This window comes from Musca autumnalis, unplaced genomic scaffold (genome assembly GCF_047663935.1).
Source record: "Musca autumnalis isolate F117 unplaced genomic scaffold, ASM4766393v1 scaffold_3, whole genome shotgun sequence".
NCBI lineage: Eukaryota > Metazoa > Arthropoda > Insecta > Diptera > Muscidae > Musca > Musca autumnalis.
In genome coordinates, this window is record NW_027411866.1 from 82259206 (window position 1) to 82287081 (window position 27876).

A 27876-nucleotide genomic window follows, 5' to 3' on the forward strand; every position below is an offset into this window, starting at 1 on the left:
GTCAGTTCCTCAACTCTGGGATCACGATGGTTGGTACGACGGACGATGGTTCAGGAATCGATTTTCCTGGCCAAAAATCAAAATTTTGTTTTGTGAAAGATTTTTAATTTCTATATGGGATTCTAAAGTAAACATATTGAAACTAAGGAAACCAAAAAATTAGGTCAAAATACTGGAAGGTGTGGGCGTGGTGTGCCACTAAAGACGAACATTTTCCCCATTTTTGGGAAATACGTAATTTTTGCAAATTTCTGAAGAAAGACGTAGCTATTTCTCGGAAACTATAACAGATATTGTGTTCGTTGTTGTCTTGTAAGGTAAGTAAGATTGTGACCTTTAAAAATCACCGTAGCGTTTACACAACATGAGCTATTTTATTTTTTCCCAAGTACTTGAATTTTATGAAATTCCAAATTTAGTGGACTAGAACTTTTGTGGAACAACATGTAACAAAGTTCTGTTTTCACAGAAAGATGACCGAGAGTCTTCTCTTTTAGCCTATATATACCCTTGCACCCGTCCCGTTCCGTCCGTTTAACACTTTTTTCAATTTATTGAAATTACATGGGTTAAAATGTGTATTTTTCTATACTGTTTCCATATAAATTACAGATTTTTGACACAAATTAAAATGTTTTGGAGTATATGAGTTTTTATACGAATTATACAAGTTTTATGAAAACCCAATGAGTATTTTTTTAATTTTTAAAAAAAATTAATTTTTTTTTGTAATTTTTTTTGTCAAATTTTTGAAAAAAAAATTTTTCGACATTTTTTTCGAATTTCTTTTTTAGTTTTATTGGTAATTTTATTGTTTATTTGTTGGTGTTTGACCATCTTTAATGCATAGGAAGACATACAAATTACAAAAACAATCATATTTTGATGAAAACCAGTTAAAAAACTCAAAAGTTTAAATTTGACCTTGCATTTTTTGCAACTACCAGACCGAATTTTACCGCTTATAATACGTCTGAAAGCTGATTGTGTTATCTGTTTAACAAAAAAAGAATTATGAAAATATCTCTATCCGCTCAAAAGTTACAGAATTTTGGCCAGGAAAAAACGATTCTGAACCACTGTGGGACGAAGCTCATAACGCTCATTTGCTATTACAATCGCCTTTTTCTGGGAAGTTTTGTCTCACTCCGGGTATTCGAACTGCAAGTATCGGAAGGGTTGGGCAGATCTCTAAAGCGGTGATTAGTAGAGTTGTGCCAAATCAACAATTAGTCTGTTCCTTTACTTTTGAAAATAGTAAAACCGGCAAAAGTAGCAAAAGTTGTGAACTGCTCTCATATGAATTGTATGGTGTCAGAAGTAAAGGAACGCTTTTCGAGTAAAACGTGGTAAAACTTGAAGATTCTTGCACGTAAAGGAACAGAGCTTATATGGAACTATCTAGTTCACTACGCGGTTCCAATGGTCCACATCGTTTGTATGAACAAACTGCGTATACGTAATATCACACGTTAAATTTTATGACGTTACTCATACGTTTTGTGAACTAGTAGATCATTAGAGGTCATTTATGTTCATCTTAGCAACTAAACCCGTTGTCACCTTGTCCCGATTTAAGGCGGAGAAAACAGCAAAGTTCTCGGCGCTTAACTTCTAATTTTTATATAACTATTTTTATATAAGGGAATTTCTGAGTGAAATCGGACACTCTTTCAAAATGCGGTTTTTTATTTCCTTTAGTTTTTGCTGTGGTGATGCTGCTCATCAGCAAAACATTTCAGTATATTTTTAAACTTTTTTCACCAACGGCTCCAGATATATAGCGCCTTGAAAAAGTCGAATTCTGTAAAAACTATATGGAAAGAAATACTCAAAACTTCTTTAATATTGGTCCAATTTGAAAAAATCTTTTTTGTACGTTTTGTTGTTTATCGGCTATTTAATAAAAAATAGAAAAATTGCTCAGTGAGCTTGTATGCAATTTTCGCGATTTAACATTTAAAATAAATTTTTAACAAAGATTGACCCCTTCGATTTTCTTAAAAATTGTTTGTAATAAACTACGATCAATTACAACTATTTTAAGTCCTATTTGGTAGTGGGATTTGAATAATTACTATTTTTTCTTATCTTTTAAAATTTGTCAATACAATTTTCCATTTATACCAGTGTGAAACATTTGCTAATTTACCAAAAAAAATTAACTTACAACTTTTTTAACGTTTGTTTTATTGTTTTATTTAAGAAATTTTCTTGATCATCTCAAAAACTGCGTCATTTCACGATTTGAAGAAAGGTTTAGCAATTAGTGTAACAGCATTACTGTATTAAATTTTTTTCCGCCCGAATCGATAAATATCGCAGTTTTTCAGATGTTTATGATAAATTTCTAAATAAAACAACAACAAAAATTTTACAAAATGTAATTTTGTATGTGTTTGGTAAAATAGCAAATGTTTCACATTGCACAGTGGATCCACCCATTGGCCAAAAATAAAAAAATTAATGTCAAAATTTTGGTACAACATCTGGCAACTCTGACAGCTATGACATGGACCTTTCATAAAAATATATTAGTTTTTGTTTCATTCGAAAGCGATCTTCTTAAGAATAGCATCAAAAGACGGAACATTTGACTAATATTTTTTGTTGTGAGTACAACCTATATTTTAAGAGCAAGTAAATATATTCCAAATATGGCGAAACTAATACGTATAGCACAGTATTATAGTGGATTTTGAAGGAGGAGGTAATAACTTAATTTTCATTAAAAAATAGTGTTTTAGCGTGTTGTGGAATTCTAGTTAGCTGCATATGTTCTTAGTGTATTTTGCAATGCCAATTCGATCATATACTTAAATTTGACCTAAGGTTTTAGTCATGATGCCCACCAGTTCCCACCTCGGGAATTATTTTTCAAAGTAGGTCATGGGTTTAAGATTATTCAGTATTAATATCAGCTGCCATCTAGTGTCAGGCTATAAATTGTGGGTCACTGACTAAAGCTGCCCTAGAACAGTGATGGCCACCAACAACAACTTTCCTATGCCCGCGGGCATACGACACACAAGTACACTATAAACACATTCGTTCGGTTAACGCATTGTTTACGTTTCCACTCACACTAGCGCAAGTTATAATCTGGAAATGCGTGTTTTTGGCCATCACTGCCCTAGAATAAGGTTTCTATGGATATATTAGCGTATAACTCTGTTGTCTGACCACGTATATTCTCATAATTGGCATCAGTGGTAAGATGAAGAAATCTTCTTTCAAATTTGCCTTACGTTGGCGGTACATGCCTTCCAGGAAGAACGCTATAAGATCTATATTAAAAATTTTACCAATTTTCAGACACCAATATTGATTTTTTTAATCCGCTACTTATTTTCACTGGCCAAGGGTACCCCACTCTGATCCCCACCGTCTGTAATGAAGACAACTTAATGTACATTAATAAATAAATTGAAAATCTTTAACATATCCATTCATTCAAATTCAACCACAGAATAGATTACGAATAATGTTTTCTATTATTTCAATCTTTTAAAATATTTAATTGCAAAGAAAAACAGCTCAAAGTGATATCCTGCAATGTTTATCATTTGTGAATTACAACAACATTTTCTAATGGTCATTAAATAAAGTACCAATGGTCATAACATTTATAAACTGACCCATATCTGTGGGTCAAGACTTACTCTCTACCCAAGAAAGGATGTACACAGAGACTCACACATTCACTCTGACGGCTATTTATTGAAGCATAAATAAACTGAAATGAGATCCAAGTGAAATACACAAAACAGTACGATAAATGAATGTATGCAATAACATACGAATCAAGGATGTCTTATGTGTACATTGGAATGCCATGGTGATATGTAGGCAGGAAGACTGGCAGTGCGGTACACATTTCTTTGCACTGCAGCAGTGTCAGAGTCGATGTGAAATGCAAATGCCAGAATAGTTCAAAGCAAACTTCTTGTTGGTAATAAAGTAATTAATTCTCAAAGCATTCATTCACAATGACCAACACAGTACAATGGATGTGAAGTATACGTAGATAGATGGATAGGGTGGTTGGTAAAGAGAGTAGAAGTATTCAAAAGAAAAACAAAAGTGGTAAATGGAGCTGCATGTTTTTAGAACAAAGTATGGTCATTGGGTTGAAAAGATTTTTTATATTTTAGAAAATTTTAATATATTACATACTTATAAATATATTTGAGTGCTAAAAATTTAAAAATTGCATCACTTTTCTTAATAATATTTCTAAGTAAAAATAAAACTCTTGAATGAATATTGAATTAATAATAACATTTTGATATATATTCATATAATATTCTAGGAATTTATTAATCGTCTATGGCAAAACTCCATATAAAAGAAGTCATTTGAATAAATTATCAGATTGCTTTAAATTCGAAAACATCATTTAATATTTATGAGCTGCAACACAGTCTACGAGTATTTAAAATGCTTTTAGTCTGAATAAAAGTAAAATTAAGAATATACATGAATTACTTTACATTGTGATTATAGAAAATAAAATTCCAATGTAAAGCTTAAATATTTGGATCGTTTTGAACAATTTCATAAGAATAAATGTAAGCTTTTTTGGACATTTTCTCTTAATATCCACATATTTAAAATATAGTATTTGTTACCTCCACTATTCTCCTTAAATATGGCATTGGGGTCGAAATAAACATTTTATAAATGAAAGTTCTTAAAAGTAGACACCAATAAATTGTGATAAGCTCATGTACAATTTCGATATTTTGTTCTAGTCGCGTTCCGCAGGTTTTAACAAAAATAATTTATATGATTGTAGTGATTGTAGTACTCGCAATTCTGAGTTATTTGATATGTTTATCGTAAATGTAGTCTGCAAAGCTTCACAGAAATCTACATCAAAATGCGGAAATATTGTGTGAACATTTTTCTAAAAATCATATACACTCCACGTCAGTAGAATAGAACACCTAAATTTTTGTTAATGTTAGCTTATTTATCCAAAAACGAATGAATCTGCGTTTTCAATCTTGTGAGGATGTAAAGTCTATGATGTTCCGTATCAACCACATAAAAAATTATGTTTTTAGCTCTTCGCGAAATGATTTTCTGATCTATTTTCCGATAGTACTACGAGCCCTAACCACTATTAATTCGTACACCAGGTATTTTTTCACTATTTAACATGAAACTTAATTAACATCAAATGTTTGTCTAAAGAGAATAAATTTTCATAAATCTTTGTAGGATTCATTTTTTAGGCACAATAATATACTGGTAAATTGTTTTTCCATCGATTGGAAAATAAATGTGGCCTGTAACGCGATTTTCGGAAAATTCGTTGTTGGTCCCCATACAAAGTACTATGAAAAATAAAGAGCGGCCAGGGGACACGGGTTATCGTTAACCGATCGTCATACATTTTTGTAGAGATCATTTTTTAGCCACAATAATGACCCAGCAAAATGTTTGCCTCCAAAGATGCAATTAAATTATATGTACAAGTAATGTGGAAGTGCATCCAATTATGCATTTTCACTCATGATTTTTACAAGAGCGTGACTACGGAAAGATGCACTCCAAAGCACTGCATTTTAACGAACCCTTTGGCACTGCATTTTAACTGACCATTGACACTGCATTTTAACTGCAAATGGATGTGATTCTTTGGATTGCATCCAAAAGCGGTTAAAATGTGAGGAATGGAGTGCCTTTTTCATGACTCCGTTTGAACTGCATCAAAACATGCCGTGAAAGAAGTAGTCTACATTGCACTGCTTCCAATTTATTTTGCTGGGGAACTCCTAAAGTTTTTTCATCGATTGGACCATAATTGCGGCCTTTAGAAAATTTTCGTTAAAATGCACCTTTGACCCTATACAAATTACTATGGAAACAAAAATCGCTCGGTAGATACGGGTTAACGTTAACCAATCCCCGTAAAATTTCATATATAAGGTTTTTGCATCAAATGGAAACAAATTTAGGAGCTAGGAGCTCCAAAATAAAAATATTTTGTGTTTTTGGGTCGCCCTAATATACATACTTTAATAACACATTGTTGAAATATGCTCTGTGTACGAATTAATTGTGGTTAGGGCTCGTATGAAAAAAGGCATTTATTTTTGGTCATCAGGTTAGAACAGTCACTTTTTTGAGATATTAACGCCGAATTTTCTTTCAGTCGATAAAGCAAGGCTTTCACATCATTTTTCACCAAAGAAAACCTCTTAATTATTCCGCGGACACCGAAATAATAATGTTACGTTTTTCATAAATATTTTGAAAATATTCCTTCTTATGAGCATCCGAAGCACTCGATTGTATCCGTCGAGGTTATCTGTGTCATATTTTATCTTATTGTGGAGAAATATGACATAATTGCGCGACTCCCATTGAAATTAAGAGATATTTCCAATATCTGTCAATTTAAACCCTTCAACGCTGTTATTTCGGTGTCCGCGGAATAATTTATAGGTTTTCTTTGGTGAAAAATGATTAGAAAAAATTGCTTTATCGACTGAAAGAAAATTCGGCGTAAATATCTCAAAAATTCGCGAAAATAAAGTGACTGTTCTATCCTGATGACCAAAAATAAATGCCTATTTTTATACCCTCCACCATAGTATGGCGGGTGTATTAAGTTTGTTTTTCCGTTTGTAACGAATTGAAATACTCATTTGCGACCCTATAAGGTATATATATTCTTGATCAGGGTAAAATTCTGAGTCGATATGAGCACGTCCGTCCGTCCGTCCGTCTGTGGTAATCACTCTAGCATCCACAAAAATGGAGATAGAACGCTGAAATTTTGGGAAAATGCGTCTTTTGTTTGCAGGCAGGTCAAGTTCGATGATGGGCTATATCGGTCCACGTTTTGGTATAGCCCCCATATAACGGTACCCCCCGATTTACGGTATTTTGACGTTTTTAGCTACATTTTCAGACCGATTTAGCTATAATTTGACATTTAGGGTTCTTAAGTGTCAATAAACTTATATAACAAAAGCTGTGGACATAGGTCCACGTTTTGGTATAGCCCCCATATAACATTGTAATTTGAATATTTGAACAAAATTGTCATGAAAGGTCGATGTATTGATAAAGCTCCCATATAAAAGTACCTCCCGATTTTCAGTAATTTGATGATTTTAGCTATAATATTAAACCGAACTAGCAGGAATTTGACATTTGAAGTTCTTAGTGGTCAGAACACCTCTCCATAAAAAATTTTCAACATAGGTCCATGTTCGGATATAGCTCCCATCACCGACGTAGACAGGTTTTCGATCCCATAGGATATTAGCTTATGCTACTTACTTACTTACTTAGCTGGCCCATTACAGAACATTTGTTCTATAGGCCGAACTAAGAAGAGATCTCCATTCCTCTCTATTTGTTGCTTTGCACTCTGGAATACCGCGCCTTTTCATCTCATCATTCACTTGTTTGCGCCATCTATTCCTTGGCCTGCCAATTCTGCGTGCACCGCCATGTGGCATGTATTCATACGCCTTTTTAGCGGGTTCATCATCGCTCATTCTTTTGATATGGCCTAGCCAACGCAATCGCTGCTTCTCGATACGTTTAACAATATTGATGTCGTTGTATAGCAGATACAGCTCGTGGTTCATGCGACGTCGATATTCACCGCCAACGCAGATTGGTCCGTAGATCTTTCGAAGAATTTTTCTCTCAAACACACCAAGCACTGCCATGTCTGCTTGCGCAAGTACCCAGGCTTCGGAGCCATACATCAGCACGGGTAGTATCAGTGTTTTGTAGAGCGTTATTTTTGTTTGACGAGATGTGGCTTTGTTTTTAAACTGCTTACTTAATCCAAAGTAGCATCTGTTGGCCAATACAATTCTTCTTTTTATTTCACAACTGATGTCGTTTGTTGTGTTGACGGAGGTGCCGAGGTAGACGAAGTCTTTTACTACCTCAATATTATAGGAACCAACTTCCACAGTCGGTCCGAGCTCAATGGACGCATTGCGCGTCGACACCATCAACTTGGTCTTCTCACCGTTTACCGCCAGACCCACTTTAGCAGATTCTCCTTCGACCTTTATAAAGGTATCAGTTACTTCTTTTACTGATCGACCCATGATGTCTATATCATCAGCATAAGCAAGTAACATGTGACTATTGGTGTATATTGTACCACTTCTTTTGACGTTTGCCTCTCGTATAACCTTTTCTAGCAGGATGTTGAAGAGGTCACACGAAAGGCTGTCTCCTTGTCTGAAACCTCTTTTGGTACCAAACTCTTCGGAGAGGTTCATTCCTATTTTAACTGAGGACCTCGTGTCAGTTAAAGTCATTTTACAAAGCCGGATGAGCTTTGCGGGAATACCAAATTCAGACATGGCTTGGAATACCTTTGAGCGCAGCGGACTGTCGAAGGCTGCTTTATAATCGACAAAAAGGTGGTAGGTGTCGATCTGCATCTCTTGGGTCTTCTCCAGGATTTGCCGCAGGGTAAATATCTGGTCAATGGCGGACTTGCCAGGTCTAAAGCCGCATTGGTATGGTCCAATAATCTCGTTGACCATTGGCTTTAGTCGTTCGCACAATATCCCTGACACGATCTTGTAGGCAATAGGGAGTAGACTTATGCCCCTATAGTTAGAGCATACAGTCTTATCTCCCTTCTTGTGGACGGGGCACAGGATACTCAGGTTCCAATCGTCGGGTACTCGTTCTTCCTGCCAGATGGTGCTAACTAGCTGATGAATACACCTTATCAGCGTGTCGCCTCCGGTTTTGAACAGCTCGGCTGGTAAGCCATCGGCCCCTGCTGCCTTATTATTCTTCAGCCGATTTATTGCTGTCTTTACCTCATCTTGGCTGGGCGGTATACATTCAATACCATCTTCTGGGATTGGGACTGTGGTATCTTCGTCGTCTTCGCTGCTATTGGATACCAACAGATTTGAAAAATGTTCTTTCCATATCCTGAGTACACTATCTGTATCAGTTACCAAATTACCTTGCTGGTCTCTACAGGAGGATGTGCCTGTACCAAAGCCATCAGTTTGATGCTTGACTCTTTGGTAGAATTTTCGGACTTCATTCTGGCTCCTGTACATCTCGATTTTTTCACACTCCCGCTTTTCCATCTCTCTCTTTTTCCTGCGGAAAAGACGTTTCTCCTCTCTCCTTTTCTCCCTGTATCTCTCTCGTGCGCTACGCGTTGCTACGGATTGTAAAGTAGCCTTATATGCCGCATTTTTCTCTTCGGTGGCAGCACGACACTCCTCATCATACCATGGATTCCTTGGTGGAGGTCTCTGGTATCCAAGTATGGATTTTGCGGCTGTTTGCATGGAGTGGGCAATGCTTTGCCATTGCGCTGATATGTTATCGGGATGAGGAGGGCTTTGATTAAGCAATTGGGCTAGTTGAGTGGAATATGCTGTGGCTATCTGTTGTGATTGCAGCTTACCGATGTCTAACTTTCGTGTTGCGTCTGTTCGTACTTTGTTTGCTACGTTTAAGCGGGTACGTACCTTTGCTGCAACAAGGTAGTGGTCCGAATCAATGTTTGCGCCTCGGAACGATCGTACATCCAACACGCTCGATGAATGTCTTCCATCTATCACAACATGATCAATTTGGTTTCTTGTTTTCTGATCTGGAGACAGCCAGGTGCCCTTATGAATATCGAGATGATTAAATCTGGTACTGCTAACTACCATGTTTTTTGCAGCTGCAAAGTCTATCAGTCTCATACCATTGTCAGATGTTTCACTGTGGAGACTGAATTTCCCGACTGTTGGGCCAAAGATATTCTCCTTTCCAATTTTGGCATTAAAATCGCCTAGAATGATTTTAATGTCATGGGCAGGGCAACGGTCATATGTTTCTTCTAAGCGCTCGTAAAATATATCTTTGGTCTGTTCGTCCTTTTCTTCAGTGGGAGCATGAGCGCAAATAAAGCTGATGTTGAAGAATTTAGCTTTTATTCGAATAGCAGCAAGTCTTTCATTCACTGGAGTGAAGCTGGATACAAGATGTTTTAGTCTCCGACTAACTACGAATCCACAACCAAACTCATGCTTTACGTCATGGCAGCTATAATACAGTGCGTCACCTTTAGGTGTTGTTGTGACGCCTTTCCCAATCCATCGTATTTCCTGTATGGCAGTAATATCGGTCTTGTACTTTTCAAGTACGTCTGCCAATGCGAAGACTGCACCTTCTCTATAAAGAGTGCGAACATTCCAGGTGCAGATTCGCAGATCATGGTCCTTAAAACGTTTGCGGGGTTCGTCAACTTTAGAGGGGTTTGTTTTTCTTTTCTTTCGTTTTTTCATAGTAGGCTGTTTTTTCTAGGGGAGGGTTACTAACCCGACGCCCAAACCCAAGTTTTTAACGTTCTTATGGGTGAACGCGCGGCACATGTTAGCTCACTACCTTTAACGGGTGTTAAAGGCAGTTCCCCAGGTGACACCACGGGGAGGTCAGTGTCCACTTGGGATGAAAGAGGGACCAAGATAAATCCTGGGCTTTGCCATGTTAAAACCGGTCAGGACCGTTCCTTGGTATCTTCCATCCCCTACGTCACCTTATGCTACACTTTTTTTAATTTTTGAATAAAATTTTAAAATGTTTTAAATTTTTCAAGAAATATGTAAAGTTTTATTACAGAGAATTATTTAACTTCATTGGTATACTTATTGTCCAACATATTTGAAAGTATAAAGACTAATGAAAACGTTAGGCTTTTTGAGCAATTTTCCGCATAGTTGCTGTTAAATTTGAAGATGCTGTTTAAGCATTTATTCGTAATTGTAGGCTGACTGCAAGTGTTACTTAGTTCAGAACAGTACTTTGGCTTATAAACAACATCTAGAAAAAACATTCTTGCAATCTTTTGTATTTGAAATTTTTGATAAAAGCAATTCAACAATAAAAGATAAAATCGTTGCTAAATGTTTGTGGTTTTAAATTTTTGTATATAGTTTCTAACACCCTTTTGTAATGAACTATTTATTTTCTTTATTATGTTTGAAATTTGAAAAAAAAAACTATATCAACCATTTATTATGTTATAATTCTGTTCCACCGCAGTGTCGCCCATTGAGATTATTTGAAACTGGTTTCTTGCTACAAATTAGTAAATGTCTATTGTACAAAAAAAAAAAAGGATTTTTCTGTCGTATTTTTATGTTTTGTTCGACCTTTCGAATGATAGTAAAATAAAGATTATTGAGGTTAAAGTTTATATTTTATTTATTGCATATTTTTTCCAATATTTCGAAATTACATTGAATTTCATCTTCAGGGATTTTTCTGTCGATTACTCATTGAATTGCATTTTGGGAAGTACTTTCAATGGATACACATTTCTAGAAATGTTCCTTTTTACTTCTTCGACAAAGGACTTTGTGACGACAAACGATATAAAAAAAACTGGTCTTCGTCAAAATCTCAACAAGTATCAGCCGGCTTTGCGGGCAGGAATATAAATTGAGCCTGTGTGAACTGAAACGTTTATCTATGGACAGATCGAACAACGGCTACACAACCAAAATCCCTTAACCCAAAGCTACCCAGCAAAATTTGAAGGAAGGGGTTCTATGCGATGACGTGATTTCATGGCATATTTTGCATTGGCTCAAAGCAAGTCGTGAAAGATCCGATCTTTTCATTAGCATTTAAACCCATGCAAAGGAAGTCGTGAAAGATCCGATCTTTTCATCAGCATTTGTATCACTTGTACAGATCATAACAAGCAAACAAGTCGATTTGTACATCCCTACAAGTAGCGACATCAAAACAGAAGAGTATACATTTCCAAAATTTTTGTTATAAAATTACAAAATTACAAATTAAATGTAGGTTCACGAACTAGAAATTCTTAAAGGAGTGCTGTTGGAGTCTATGTCGAAATCTGAACTGGTGATGAGAAGATAATAGAAAAGCTTTTGTAAGATGAAACAAAATCACTCAGCCACTGATTTTGTTTCATCTTACAAAGTATACACTGTAGCGGTGCAGCGGCGGTGATTAAATTGAAGTTTTGGGTGTAAACTTTATGTTAATAAATTAGTTCGTTATTTCATGAATTAGTTTGAATTAATGAAGAGTTTGGTTTGTCTTGAAAATCATATTTCAATACAGAATTTTCCATTTTCCAAACAAGACATGAAAATGTCATGCCAAAGGGTTGGTGAAAATGACATGTCAAAACATTGGTCAAAATGACATGCTTAGGATCCGACAATGAATGTCATCTTCAGATCCGAAAATGAATGTCATCTTATGGTAGTCACGCTCATATAAAATTCATGAGTGAAAATGCTAAAAAGATGACATGCCAGATCACTTGCACCCATGATTCAATAGCATCCTTGGCATCGAACATTGTGCTGGGTATGTATTAGGAGATTTTCAGAATTGTGAAGTTATTTGGGGACGTATGACACGGTGCTCTTGAATCAAATTTAAATGGAAGGTGCTTACACCTGGGAAGTTTTTGCGGATTCTGAAACTACAACGTTCATAGATGCTAAAAATCAAAAAAAAATCGCCGGAGCGCTTTTTAAATAAATCGCTATTCACGTTGACATTTTTAGGGGTTGTTTAGGGTTTCACGATTTTGCTTGGAAACCGCAAGTCCAATCGAAATGGAGCTAAAGAAAATGTTGTAGCTGTGAAAATTCTCTACAGGATTGACGTTTATGATTTATTCTCAGGCTGTACCATTTTTGAGATAAAGAAGCTCAATTTACATTTGTTGGTTTTTTGTTAGGGTTTCGCGATTTTGCTTGAATACGGCAAGTCTTATCGTGGGACCTGAGAAAATCTTATAGCTGTGAAAAATCTCTACAAGACTGGCTTATGTAATTTTTCCTAGTTTGTACCATTTTTTAGATATATAAGTTTAAGTTGGGAAATTGCAGTCATGACATTGTTTTATAAGGAGACGATACAGAGTTGAATTGAATTTGAATTGTCCCAATTTCAACTCCTTTGTTGTTTTGATTTTTGATTTTTAGCATCTATGAACATTGTAGTTTCATAATCCGCAAAAGCTTCCCAGGTGTAAGCACCTTCCATTTAAATTTGATTCAAGAGCACCGTGATGAACTTGCCAACAAAATATGGATTTAATCATTGATCGCAAGTGTTGCGGAGAAGGTACCTGAAGAAATGGACCGGACCAACATAGTTTATTTTGGAAGTAGATATTATTTTGGGGGTCATTCCTTTTAAAAGTTATTGCGTCCACCAGTCAATTCAGTTCTTCACCAATGTGGTTCATTTTCGAGCTTAAACTAAGTTTGGACCAAATATTACTAAATCCAAAGTTTGATCCATTCAAGAAAAATCGCACATACCGCTTTAGCTAAAATTCTTGAAATTTAAGGGAAAATACCAGACCGAAAATCACTATCTTCGAACATTATATAACGCTCGCGGAAATATCGCGATAAACAAAGTTTGGACCAACGCAGTATCCGGTTAGAAAGTTGTCGTGCGCACCAACCACTACACATGATTGCCGTAGGTGTTTTTTACAGCTCTCGGGCCATTTTCTCTGGAAGTATGTACTTGCACCTGAAAAAACTTGTACTGTAGTAATAGGGGACCCGAGAACGCTTGTTGCAAAAAAGCAAAGCGTTTGCCGAGAGGTCTTTTTGTTTATTAATTTATTAATTTCATATTTTTATGGATTTTTGCTAAAAGAATGTATACATGTATAGACCTGGATTGGTACTAGAATTTCATTTTAAAAGAATTAAGGACTGGTTGCCAGAGTTGTCCTAGTTTCTGATCAACTTATGAGAAGAACCACGATAGGAAACCAGAATTTCTATAAGAGAAGTCCGACCATTGTTCCGCGATTGGGTGCTAGAACTTCATCATTGATAGACTCACTATTGCTCAGTATTAGTTCTCTATCAAGAAAACCACTATCAGCCTTCAGAAATTCTTTGCGATAAGATCTACGATCTACGATTGGAAATATACATAGGGAAATAACTACAATTGGTTTCTTTATGACAATAACAACGATTGGATTTCCGAAATTGACCATATTCTGACACAGCAGCGTGATAAAAGACAAAAAAGAAAAAGTGATATCACTCAATTACATAACATTCACTGTAGTTGTGAGTTATTTGATAAATGATGCACCCTACAATATATGTGATTATTAATATATCCATTGTTTTGAACATATATTAACTCTGATATATTGTCAAAAAAACAAGGGACATTGACCTAGAGGTCTTACGTCATTTTAATTAACATGTAGAAGTGAACATTATTTCATCAGTAATATAAGTCTAAAATATGGTTTACATCTTTGCTAAATAAGAAATTTTCGATAACATGAACTTTCAAAATATTGGTCAGGTGGGCCCCCCCCCCCCCGAAATGAAATCCTGGCTACGTCCCTGGCTCCCATATAACGGTACCTCCCAATTTTCAGTAATTGGCAATTTTAGCTACAATTTTTAACCGAACTAACTGTAATTTGACATTTGAAGGTTGTAGAGGTCACTACACATCTGCATCAACAATTTTCAACATAACCCCAATATAACGATACTTTCCGATTTTCGGTACTTTGAGGGTTTTACTTAAAATGTTTAACCACGTAGGTCCATGTTTTGGTATAGCCCCAAAACAAACCCCCCGAATTTCCGTACCTTAGCTTTATTTGTTGGACGAAGTTTCTGTAATTTGAAATTTAAAAGCCAACAAAAATTGTTCATTTAAGTTCATATTTTCGTATAGCCCACATACCTCCGAACTAGCTGTTAATGACATTTGAAGTTCCCACGTTATGTACCGATTTTCGGTATTTTGAGGATTCTAGCTACAATTTTTAACCGAATTGGGAGTTATTTCAAAAACTGTCAACATAGGTCCATGTTTTATTGTAACCCCTATATAACGGTACCTCCCAATTTCTCTCCCACCAAAAATTGTCATCATACATAGTTAGATATAGGCACCATAAAAAAAGGCCTCCCGAATGAAGCATTTTATGTACATTATCTGGCATTTTAAGGTACCCACTTAAAGTTGGGACAGGACAAAAACTAATTATTCCATTTTAGTTAAGAATATTTTATGGTGGAGGGTATGAAAAGTTCGGCCCGGCCGAACTTAACACTTTTTTACTTGTTCATAGTACTATCGGAAAAATGATCAGAAAATAATTTCGCGAAGAACTAGAAACATAATTTTTTCTGTTTTTCTGGATAAATAAGCCAACATTAACAGAAATTTAGGTGTTCTATTCTACTGACGCGGAGTGTATTTCGGGCCTAATTGTTGTACAAATAAATTTTGTACATACTTTTGGGTGAGATCTGACCGCTGGAAAATCTACTTTTTAAAAATAGATTTTCACACGTAATGATTTATTAGATACTGAATGTAAAAATGTAAAATTTGCAACGGAGTACGAGGAAATCTAAATGACAATTGGACAATGAAAGACAAGACGAGAACGTGTGATCATTGTGAGTGCTTCTAAGACACTGATGTTTATTGCAAAACCTTTAGTTCACCTTTATATCTTCTTAGGAAATTGGAAATGTTTTATTGAAATATGATTTTCATGACAAACAAAACTCTTAGTACAATTAATTTGTCAGCAAAAAGTTTACATCCAAAATTGCAATTTAGTCACCACCGCTCTGCACCGCAACAGAGTTTACTTCTTCCGCTTCTGTCTTTACGGACTTTTTGCTCAAATTTTGAGAAGCGAGATTTGATTGATTTCGTTCTATGTCAGATTTTGAACTGACAAGAGAACTTTTACAATATTAAAGAGTGCAGTCCGATTCTATTTCTAGCTCGATGATTGGAGACTTCCTTTTATTACTTCGGAGTCTGAACGACGTTTTGGGCTTCGTACAACACCAATTGCTTAGAAGTTGTACTTAACTGGTATACAGGAAATGTAAGACAACTTTACGACTGGAGATTTAACAAATTTGTTCGTGATTTCGAGTCTCCGACAACATCAAACCTATTGTAAATAAAAAACCTTATATAGCTTTCAACATATATAGATAACTAAAAGAAAATATACAGGTGTGTAAATAAAAACACAAACTTCATTTCTATTGAATCGATGGAATGGGTACAAATGTTGATAAAAAGATTGGATCTTCCACGACTTTCTGCGAACCAAAAAATATCCTATGAATTCGCGTCATTGCAAGGGAACCCTTACTTCAAATTTTGCTGGGAATGGATATAAATTAAAACTGTTTATTTGAACTCTATTTCCGTTTAAGCCTCAGGATTTATCTCAAAAACCCGGTAACCTTCCTCAATAGGTAGGTATGAATGCAGATAAAGCAAAATCAGCCTATTTTCTTGGGAGATTTAAGAAAAATGAAAGGAGTATTCCTATGGATTTTTAAAAATATTTTAAAATTTAAAATTCAAGTGAAAACTGTATTTATAAACAAAAAATTATTTGTTGTGTCTCAAATACGAGCTTAAATTGGCTATAACATCCAAACTATTGTAACAAGCATTGTAATTTTGGTATCGTTAGATTCTCCGTGAAGTTTTTATGTAATTTTATGACGGGCAAATGAAGTATATAAGAAAGCTCACATCAAATTTTTTGTCTGAGTGTGACCGAATTTTGTCAATATGAAGTTGGTATTTGTGTGTATGTGCTTGTTAAGAAACCCAGTTGTTCGGGTAACTAGGGAATAACTAGCAATTTTTCTGGCTACTGGTAAACACCCCTAGTTACCACCCTATCTACTCGCAATGTTATAGACTGGTGAATTTAACATGGGGATGTCATAGGAAGGGGTCTATTGTCTCCTCACTGCATTACCAGTAACCACACAATTCGATAGTCGTGTGAAGGCAATTGTCGCTTCATTGCATTACCAGTAACCAGTCAATTCGATAGTCTACGGAAAGCCAATTGTCCCTTCATTGCATTACCAGTAACCAGTCAATTCGGTAGTCAGAAATTATAGCCAAAATTACTAGTAAGTTGAAGTCAGATACATGGGTAAATGCACATACATATATACATATGTGTGCATTAGCCACACATTATTTTATTGCATGGTGTGCAAAAATTTTACAAATGACAGCATTTTGTTTAAAAAAGAAAAAATAAAAGAGATTACAATAGAGAAACATTGTCGATTACACTATCCATCGGTAGCAGCACCTGTAACTAGTGAAATGACATGATAGGCAGGAAAAGCCATTTTCAGTGGCAAAATCAGGCTATAGACTATTTTGTGTGCCATTTTTGGTGTAAAGTAACTAGTATCAATGAGTAACTAGGTACATAACTATGCCAAAGTACACGATTATTATTTATTGAACAACTGGGAAAATATGGAAAATGTTTTGAAAACAAATTCAAAATAAAGTGAAATGCAATCGTTAATTATAAAGCCATTGTTAAAGATAAATATTTATCAAATTTAATTTGAAAATAAGCTTTTGACCCTGTTTCGAGGTAAATGTGCAATTAAATGCTAATGTTTAATTAATTTTCGGGCTTTTTTAACTTATTTTATAAGATGATAGAAAAATATCAAAAAAAAGCAATTGGTTGCATACGCCATTATAAAAACTGTGATAGAAAGCGGGCATAGGATAGGGCTAATTTTCTTTCGTTTTTTTTTTCTTTTTTTGAACGTGTTCTTCCTTCCTTATGTCACCATGGTTGTACTTAAGTTTGTTTTAAATTCTTTGTAAAATCCACGAATACTGAGTAACATATTAAATATTCTACTGGCTGAGGTCACTTCTTGATACTGACTTTTTAGTAACAATTGTGCTCATTAAAATAATTAGCGTCTTAATGATATTTTTTCTTAAAATCAGAAAGAAAACCGGGAAAACATTTGTCCGCAATAACCAAAAAAAGGCTCGCGGGGGATTCACCCTGGAGATTTTTTTCTTAAACTATATACCAAAAATAGTTGATGTAGAGCGAAAAGAACAGTCTGAATTGGCAACATTTCCCGTATACCCTCGTTAGACTAAAACCACTGGTCAAGAAAAACTCCTCCACCTAAAATTGGATGTAATCACACCGCCCATTTTCATGCATTGTTGAAGTTGTAATCTACATTTTCTGCCCCAGTTTGCTGTAATTGGTAATAAGGATTCCTAACGGCCAAAAAACTTCCTATGTACTTTATTGTAGTTCATAATATTTCAATACGAAAAGTATAAAAAGTTCGGCTCGGACGAACTTTACCCTTTTTACTTAGTTTTTATTCGCTTTCCGCATATGAAGTAGCGGGCACTTTCCCAGTATATATAATTGTTCTACAAACATCCCAGAAGGGACAATGCAGACTTCTCTCATATGTATCAATGAATCCCGTTTCATATTAGCTCAATGATATGGGACCCTCTTTTTCATCGTCAAGTGTGAACGGCGTGTCTTAAGGCACCACTACTAGATAAGTTTTACATGGCTGAAATACACAAGAAATATTGCCAACATTACATTGAGTGATATTTTGCCACAATTTCGTATAAATAAATCGCTTTTAATCAAATTTTGGATTTAAAATAACTTTAAACCACAAAGATTTTATTTTAAGTTAAAATTTACATTTAATCTATTTTAAAACCCAATGTAACCCTTTGGCGTCTTTACCAAATAAATACTTAAATAACATTAGAATGTTATTTCCTTAAGTCAGTATTTGTATTTGTTTAATATGTTCATTTTACAATTATCTGGACCAAGTGTGATCAATCTTTGTTAAAACAAAAGCACAGGATTTGATTAATTTATTGAAATTACCTTTATAGGTTAGTTTGCATAGTTTAATGTTATATGTTACGCACACACACACATGTCAATAAACTCAAACACACAACATGTGTGTGTACACATTTTCTCACACCGATATCCTCAAGCAAAGTATATGTACATATATGAAGAATCTAATGTTGTCATCTTGTTTACATTTTACAGTTCAAACGATAAATGGCTAACGAGCAGAGTTACCATTACGGATGCCAAACTCTCGGACAGTGGCAATTATTCATGTTCGATTGGCAGACTCTTCACAGCCATTGTCCAGGTGCAAGTGTTGACAGGTGAGTAGAAAGTAGTGCAATACAAAACAATCAACAGACCAACAAACAACCAGACAGAAAGAAACAACGACAAACGTACATAGATACATAGTTACACTTTTGCTATTTCTTCATTCTTTGCAATGCGACAAGATATAATCCTGCCGAGTGACACACATTTTTAATTAATTGAAAAACACACACACCGAGAGACATGCATACATACAAACTTCTGCATCACTGCTTTCTTGTATACTTTTGCCCCAATCCTTACGATTAAGACTTTCATCTGTGCATCTGTGCTAAAGCAATTCTCCAATATTTGCACAACTTCAAGGTGAAACATCAAACATAGTTCACTTCGAATACCAAGAAGATGTTGTTTAACTTCATTCCAAAAGTTCTCGACACATTTCGGTAATTAATTTACATTTATCTTAACCCTTGTTTGCAAAGTTTTGCGACATTGTATTAATGTTTCATTGGCCCAGAGCACACAAAAGGGTAATTACAGTTCATTCCTTTCACAAGAAGACAACGACAACAACAACAACAAAAATAGCAGGTATTCATTTCCAAATGTTTATTGTTACCAGGAAATTAAACTATATGAAATGTTCAATTAAATTTATAAGCAATTTTTAATCCAATGGGATGGAATTATGCAAATTCGAATAATAGCAATAAATAAGAAATTTGCATTTAAATCTGAGGATGTATGAAAATTCTATAATGTTTTATATTAAAATTCTGACATTCAAAATTATCGTACAATATTTTTAAATTAATTTGGGAATTTGTATGACAAATTTTTAATTTATGGCAAGCCGTAAGAATTTTTGGTAATTTTAATTAAGAAATTTAATCAAAGTATAATAAAATAGAGCAAAAATTCACGCTGCAGTACAGGTTCATGAACAGAAAATAACATATAACAAGTAAAAACGGCGATGAGTTCGGCCGGGAACATGAACTGTATTGAAGTAAATAGGAACAATAAGATTCCTTCCCCTTCATATGGGGCGTCATCGTTGCTCTTTCCAAAACAATGGTTAATATTTAAAATTTTCCGAATTGAGCTTTTTTGTCATCTGGCAACACACAATATTAATTAAGTATCACAGCAATACATACATAAAATTGGTCAACACCGGTAGATTAAACCTGAATATGCATATTGTTTGCGTAGCAATATGGAAAGAAAATTAGAGAAAAATAAAACACGATGTGAAAGTATTTTTTCTAATCGCAGTGGACTGTATTTTTATTGATTTAACGTTCGTGGAACGGTATTACCTTTGTACAAAGGGTTTGACGAGTAGGACGTGATCCTATCGTTGGTGTTAGTTTTAATAACTCTAGCGTAGATACTGAGAAGCGGGCTTTTCTCAAACGTCACTCATTAGATTCTGTCATTACCTTTCATTTTATGTACGAAGTACATAGTCATATTTTAAGGTAGTAGACAGACTCCAATGAGGAGAAAAGGCATCCTTGAAACAAATTTAAAAATTAAAATGGGTTTAATAAAACCTCATAGCAAATTGTTCATTCCGCCGGCCTTGCAATATCCAGCTATGTTGCAAAATTAAATGTTAGTTATTTAAAAAAGTACTTTACATTCGTGTGCCCGTGGGGCACGATCGTGCAATGCCTCGTGGAGACCTTGATCATCATGTAAAGATTGTAAAAGGTGATTGAAGACCACCTCTTACAGATTTACGTGGCGAGATCACAAGTTTCTCCTGGAGGAACTCCGAGGAGTCGCCGAGGGCGAAATTAATTTGTATAAAAATAGGACTGTATTCTCCGAAGGAGGTACAGTACCAGCTGTCCTTTTTGCCGTAGGCTTCATGTGGAGTGGCTTTTTAATCAGCTTGTTGTTCCTTGTCGTGCATGGGGACGTCATCCTCACACCATCGTCGCAACCATCATTCGAAATTTTCCAAGTCATAAGAAAAATGGAGAGGAAGCGAGAATTAAACAATAAAACAAACTTTTAGGTCAGAAGGACCTCTTAACCGTTGGTCGTTTTACATATATAGCCCGATGCTTCGCGGCTCTAACACGGCCATCAAAGCTATATTTTTTCAATAACACGAAAAAGTAGTGAGGTCGCGTAGACGCCTCGAAACATGGTCTATTATTAATTAACTCCGTTGGAGTGGGAATATGGATGTTTGAGTGCCGTCGGGATTAAATTTCGTTTTCAGTATCAGTATTGATACCCTCTTTCGAACGTAGATAAATATTTTTGCCCCGGAGGAGCTTGAATGCAATATCCAGTGACGGAATATTTTAGGACTTTTTATTAATTAAAATTTGAATCAAATGCCTAATGAACATTTTGGGATGTGCCCATTAAAACCAATAAGATAGACGGCCTTAGGGCCAAAGTTTAAGTAGATGGTCGTAGAACCAATACTTGCGTAGCAAGTGGTGGAGAAGTGTAGGCGATGTAATCTCTGTTTTCCGTGGGAAAACTAACCCTGCATGGCTTACTAACCCGTCAACACATACACCACCGAAGGTTAAGTGCATGACTGTCAATAGCGTCCGTATGGATAAATTGGAGCCCAAAGACTCAATGTCCCCAGTCTTCTATCCTAACTAATTCAAGGAGAATCCCTAAATAGAAGGCCCAGTATGGGTGGATGGCATTGGACCTGTAAGGATCCAGCCGAAGACTGTACTTTGCGCTATCAACGAACCCAATATCTTAGTATGAGAGCCCTGTGCCAGAATCTTCGGATAAAGATCTGCACCAAGAAGAAGGTCAACAGAATGGGAAGAGAATTGATCGGGGTCCGCCAAACGTAGATTTGGCAATTGTGGTAGAGTGTCAGTTGGGATGGAACAGGAGGGCAGATTATCTGCAATGGTCGGGACGACAAGAGCAGTTGTGTCCATTGAATGCGTAGCGTCCAAAGGAGACACAATGTGAATGGAACATTCTTTGTCAGAAATGACAGAAACTGACCTACTCACACCCAAAATTGAGGCTCTAACTGCATTTGTGGCAATACCTATTCTACTCTGCATATTTTCAGAAATGAAAGATGATTCAGAAGCAGGATCAATTAAAGCTCTGGCTGGGTACGTAGTACCTTGGTGCACAATATGGACCATAGCCGTGCCTAACAATACTTTCCTATTCTGAGTGGTATGGAATACCTGTCTCGTAGTAGACCCAGATGAAAGAACTGTAGAGGTAGAAGGGGAACATACTGCAACTAAACTCCTGGAAACAGGTGACGTCGGAGACGTGTGAAGTGTTGAGACCTCTCTATGTAACAGGGTGTGATGCCTTTTGTTGCATATAGCACAATTATGTACACTATTACAGTGTGAAGCCTTGTGTCCGTGAGACAAACAGTTAAGACAACAGTAATGTTTCTTAACTGCACTTATCCTTTCAGGAACTGAAAATCTAAGGAATTTTTGACAAACCCTAAGATGATGTCTTTGTCGTGAACAAAGAGCACATGATTTAGGCGAGGGTGCGCGAGAATACCGTGAAGAACGAGGTGTGCTTTGTGGCGTGGCCACAGATGTTTTAATGCTTCCACCATTCGTGGAATGGGAAAGTCTTTTATTGTGATTTAGAGGTTCGACGTAGTCTATGCCCCTAATATCACGTAAGCAGGTCAGAGTTTGGATTCTTTCCGTGAGAAATTGATCCAAATCTGCCCACGAGGACAATGCAGACTTGTTTTTAATGCATTGTTCCCATAGCACAACGCAGTGTTTAGGTAATCTCTGAAGACAGAGGAAAACTAGAATTGGATCCCAGTCTTCTGTCGGCACGTCATAATTAGACATGGACGAAATACACCCGTTTATGCCTCTTTGCAAAGTCTTCAACCCTAAACTAGTTTCCTCTTCTAAAACTGGTAGGTCAAAGAGGCGTTTTAGTTGGTGGTTCACCAAAATACGTGGATTGTCGTAAGTTTGTTGCAAAGCATTCCACGCCAGACTAAAATTTGTGTGGGTAAGCGAAAACTTAGCCACTATTTCATGGGCATCACCACTGGTCTTTTTCTTTAAATGACATAAGCGTTCTATATCACTTATGCCGCTGTTGTTAATATAGAGGGCAGAAAATAAATCCCTGAACGTAGGCCAGGAGAGAAAATCGCCATTAAACACTTCGATGTCACAGGGGGGTAAATTAAGTCTGTGACCAGCATTAACATCTCCACAGGATGTGAGGGATGAGTTATTTGAAGGTGTCAATCGATGTGAAACATCGGAAATGGTCGTTGTATCTTCAGAACGTGGTACTGTAGGTTTATCTATATGAGATTTTGGAGAAGTGAAAGTAGGTGACTGAGACGAGGTCCGGAGTACACCTAACTTTCTATTAATGGACGATAAAACATTCATAAAACACTTGTATGCGACATCGAATTTGATGTCGGCAGCTACAAGGTTGTCCTTATTGGAATTTTTATCTTCATATAGATAATTGAGGCATATATCAGATTATAGTTTAACTTTTTCCCATAATGTTCTCGCCTCAGCTCCTAGCAATTCTAAGATATAAACATCGAGCTCATCGTCCCGTTGGGAACTGAAGTATGCATCAAATTTGACTAAAGCATCAGCAGCTCTGTTGAATAAATCTAAAGGAGTGAGGGGCATTTTGAATAAAATTCAGGATTAAAGTCAAAAACAAAGACAATTTGTGACACGAAATGTCGTATTGAGAAATTAAATGTAGTCGAAGACTAAATAAATTTCCTAAATAATGCACGTAGTTGTACAAATTCAACAAAATTGCACAAAAATTATTTTATTACTTTGGAAATGACACGTGATGTCAAAAATTGTATGCGAAAATCCAATAAAGGTAAATTTTCACTAAAGTATTAAAAAAATAGTTTTAAAACACGTGATGCTTCAAAATAAAATTATTTTATTGGAAAAATACACTGAGTTTATTAGTAGTCGTAGACTATTTCCATAATGTATCGTGGATACGGCAATATATTTGAGGTTTAACGTGATTATACCACAAAAAATTCTTTAAATTTTAAGAAAAATGTAAAACTAAGTCCAATTTTCTCTCAGTGTATTCTAAATTTCGCAAAATACTTAGAGTGTATCGTATAATACACGTAAACTATGGCAATGTATCGAAGATAGCACTTGCCGAAAACAAATTTCCAAAAATATTAAAAAAATTGAAAATTCGCAAAACCACTTCACTAATACCGACGGTAGGGGGCACGGTGTCAAAAACACGAATTAAATTTTTTTTAGTTAATATCCGAAGGATTCAACTCAAAAAATTCGAGAAAACAGCACTAAAATATCTTTACGAAAATAATTTTAATTTTTAGTACACGGGAATACCCCTAATACAATCGATCGTAGTGTAAATGGTATATAAGTGCCAAATCTGCCACCCGTATTAATTAAAGGTGGAAACAATCAGCAGTAATGACAGTGAATGACATTTATTCTTTTATATTAGAATTGTTATTGTTGTGATGATTTTTGTGTTTTTGGCGAACACGAAGAAGAGAATAAAAGGAAAACACAACAATAACAATATGGATTTATATTAAATATAAAAGAAATGTGCGAAAACACCAATAAATGTGGAAATTAATAAACATAAAAAATCACTGTGATTGTTGTTGCTATTATGTGAGAAAATAGTGGGCGATTTGACACTTAGTTTTGTTGGTATTTTTTAAATGAATTTTACCGACGGCAATATCGTAGGTGGCGGACGGACGTTAAATATTTATTGTAAAACGACAAACGGTTTTGTTTTTTTACTTTTAATTATGCACAACACTTGTAAATTTTGGTATGTCACTTTTTCACGTAATGAAATGTGTACATACCTTTGTTGTGATGGTAAAAATCGCAATTTATTGGAAAATAAATTGATGTGGTTGATCGTAGATCCTTTGTTGTTGTTGCTGCGACGTAGTCGTTGCTTTTTGTTGGTTTTTTGGGTTTTCCTTGTAAAGGCAGAGACCGATCGTAAAATCCGGCTCGATTGGACCAATGTTTGCGTAGCAATATGGAAAGAAAATTAGAGAAAAATAAAACACGATGTGAAAGTATTTTTTCTAATCGCAGTGGACTGTATTTTTATTGATTTAACGTTCGTGGAACGGTATTACCTTTGTACAAAGGGTTTGACGAGTAGGACGTGATCCTATCGTTGGTGTTAGTTTTAATAACTCTAGCGTAGATACTGAGAAGCGGGCTTTTCTCAAACGTCACTCATTAGATTCTGTCATTACCTTTCATTTTATGTACGAAGTACATAGTCATATTTTAAGGTAGTAGACAGACTCCAATGAGGAGAAAAGGCATCCTTGAAACAAATTTAAAAATTAAAATGGGTTTAATAAAACCTCATAGCAAATTGTTCACATATCGTCACCATAAATGCCCGAAGACGTAACCCACAAAATCAAAACTTTACAGGAGAAGCAAAAAACGTTATAAAATAAAAAAACTGTTTTATAGAATATCAATCATATTAGGGCAATTATTTGAAGTATTATCAATCACGTACGAATGGGTGTAAATAATGAAACTAAAACCGCGAAAACGCTTGGTTTTGCGATCTGTCATTACAACAACATCTGCAATGTTATTCGATTTTCCGAAATTCCATTTCTTGAATAGAATCGTTATTTTTGAACGCAGAAGCTTGAAATTTTGCCAGAGCATGTATTTTAGCTTTATGTATCAGATACCATCAAAAAACTAATTTCGATTTTCATGTCGGTTACGTTTTCGGGCATTTATGGTGACGATATATGAATAGTTTTTTTTTTGCGAATAAGTTTTCTTACGAACACAAACTAACTATCTTCACAAAAAACTTAAATGGGGGCTATATCGACAAATTTCTGGTGGAAAGTTATACACTGTCAACGAAGTCTAAATAATAAATTTCAGCAATTTTGCTGTGATATTGCTGCCAAAACGTTCAAAATACTGAAAATTAGGAGGGCACCGTTCCATAGAGGTTACATGAAGATGTGGAGGAATACCGACAAATTTCAGGTGGAAAGTTTTATACCCCCAACGAACACTAAATACCAAATTTCAGCTATTTCTGGCACAACCGAATATCGGGAGGTTCGCTTCTATGGGGAATATGAAGACGTTTACCTATACTTTTAATTTTCTTCTGGAATATTTTATACCATCATGGAAATATAAACATCAAATTTTTAGGCACTTCGGTGGGATATTGAGATCACAACCTTCAAAATACCGAAAATCGGGAGGTACCGTTTATGGGGGCTGTATGAAGACATGAACCTATACAAACAAATTTAAGGTGGGATATTTTATACCCCCAAAAGAAAACAAAATACCATATTGCAGGTATTTCGGTTGGATCCCAGCAAAAAATCGGAATTATATTACTCATTACTAATTTATGAGTACGGTGGCAAAACGCTCACGTCAGCACGCGCGCTTTTTGTTGATCAGATGCTGGTGCACATATTTGCGTTTAAACAACCCTTAATGTTTATACGCAAGACCAAGTATGTAGTGTGTTTGACTACAAATCAGAAGTTTGCATGACCAAATCCAGCAGACAGCGAAATAAAATAAAAATATAAAGTGGGTTGAAACTGAAAACAAATTCCACCTCAACTGTTTTAAAAATAGAATTTTTTAGCTTATTATACCCTCCACCAAAATATGAAGGGTATTATTAAATTTGTCATTCGGTTTGTAACACATCGAAATATTCATCGGAGACCCTATAAAGTATATACATATATTCTTGATCAGGGTAAAATTCTAAGTCGATATAACCATGTAGCATACAACTAATTTATAGGAAGGGGATGGAATTAAAAGCATTTTCAAGAAGCAGGAGCACGTTGGTTTCCGGCCTTATTACTCGTCGTAACGGGGTGGGTTTAGAGCTTCATGCCTCTCCTTCAGCTACACGATATTATTTTAAAGTATGTGCTCTTCATTTACCGATAGATTTAAAGAAAAGATTGATAGATTAAAAGAATATTTCCGCTATGACCAACCAGGACAACTAGATGGTACGTGTCCAATACGCCCTCCCAACCTAATCACAACCTGTCATATCCATTTAATAATAGGTTCTAGCTGTGATTCCCTACTCATAAATACCTCCCTTGCCCTACTACACTAAGGAACCAGACTCAGAAACTGTTTACATGCCGATAGACATCATAATTTTATTAAGTAACAATCCAAACTTATCCATAGAAACTAGGGTAAAATTACTGACTAAATTCATTTGACGTGATAGCAGTGTAAGCTAAACAGTAGCATTTGGAGCAACATAAGGCTCGCCAATGTAATAAATATTAATTCCGATAATTTCATTAGTGGCCTTGCAGTGCCAGATCGAAAAAATAATCCAATAATTAATTAAATGTTACTATGAGACAATATAACTTAAATATAAAATTCGAGACTCACATTAATGTATCTCAGGTATTCAGACTTAATATCTACGAAAACAAAACAAGATCAAATGTCTAATCTAGCATTGTTGACTGAGATCATAAATAAAGGAAAAAAAAAAACAGGTTTCTTTCGTCTCAGATAAAACACATCAAGAGATTTTAATTTACTCACAGTTTTGTGTTGGTACCGTAGCTCCCTCGTCGAAAGGCCTTTCACTGAGAACAGCTGGTCGTTGTTTCTTTGCTTTTGTCGAAGAGTGATTCTCTCAGTTGTCAACAATGTTGCTAAACATTTCATATCCAGAAATTAGCAACACGCTTATCACTGCTAGCTAAGCTGTTACAACATTTAGCGTAGCACAGAACCCAGTATTTTTTATTACAA

The 27876-nt window shown here is 35.5% G+C and overlaps 1 protein-coding gene across 4 annotated transcripts in view; it reads left to right on the forward strand.

The window, feature by feature from the left end:
• dpr18 (defective proboscis extension response 18) overlaps positions 1-27876 on the forward strand; it is a 567617-nt gene that overhangs the window by 435088 nt on the left and 104653 nt on the right. For all 4 annotated transcript variants that reach the window (XM_073977849.1, XM_073977846.1, XM_073977847.1 and 1 more), the window contains one exon: positions 18944-19068. In XM_073977849.1, the coding sequence (XP_073833950.1) occupies positions 18944-19068 (125 nt within the window). The remainder of the gene's footprint in view (positions 1-18943; positions 19069-27876) is intronic.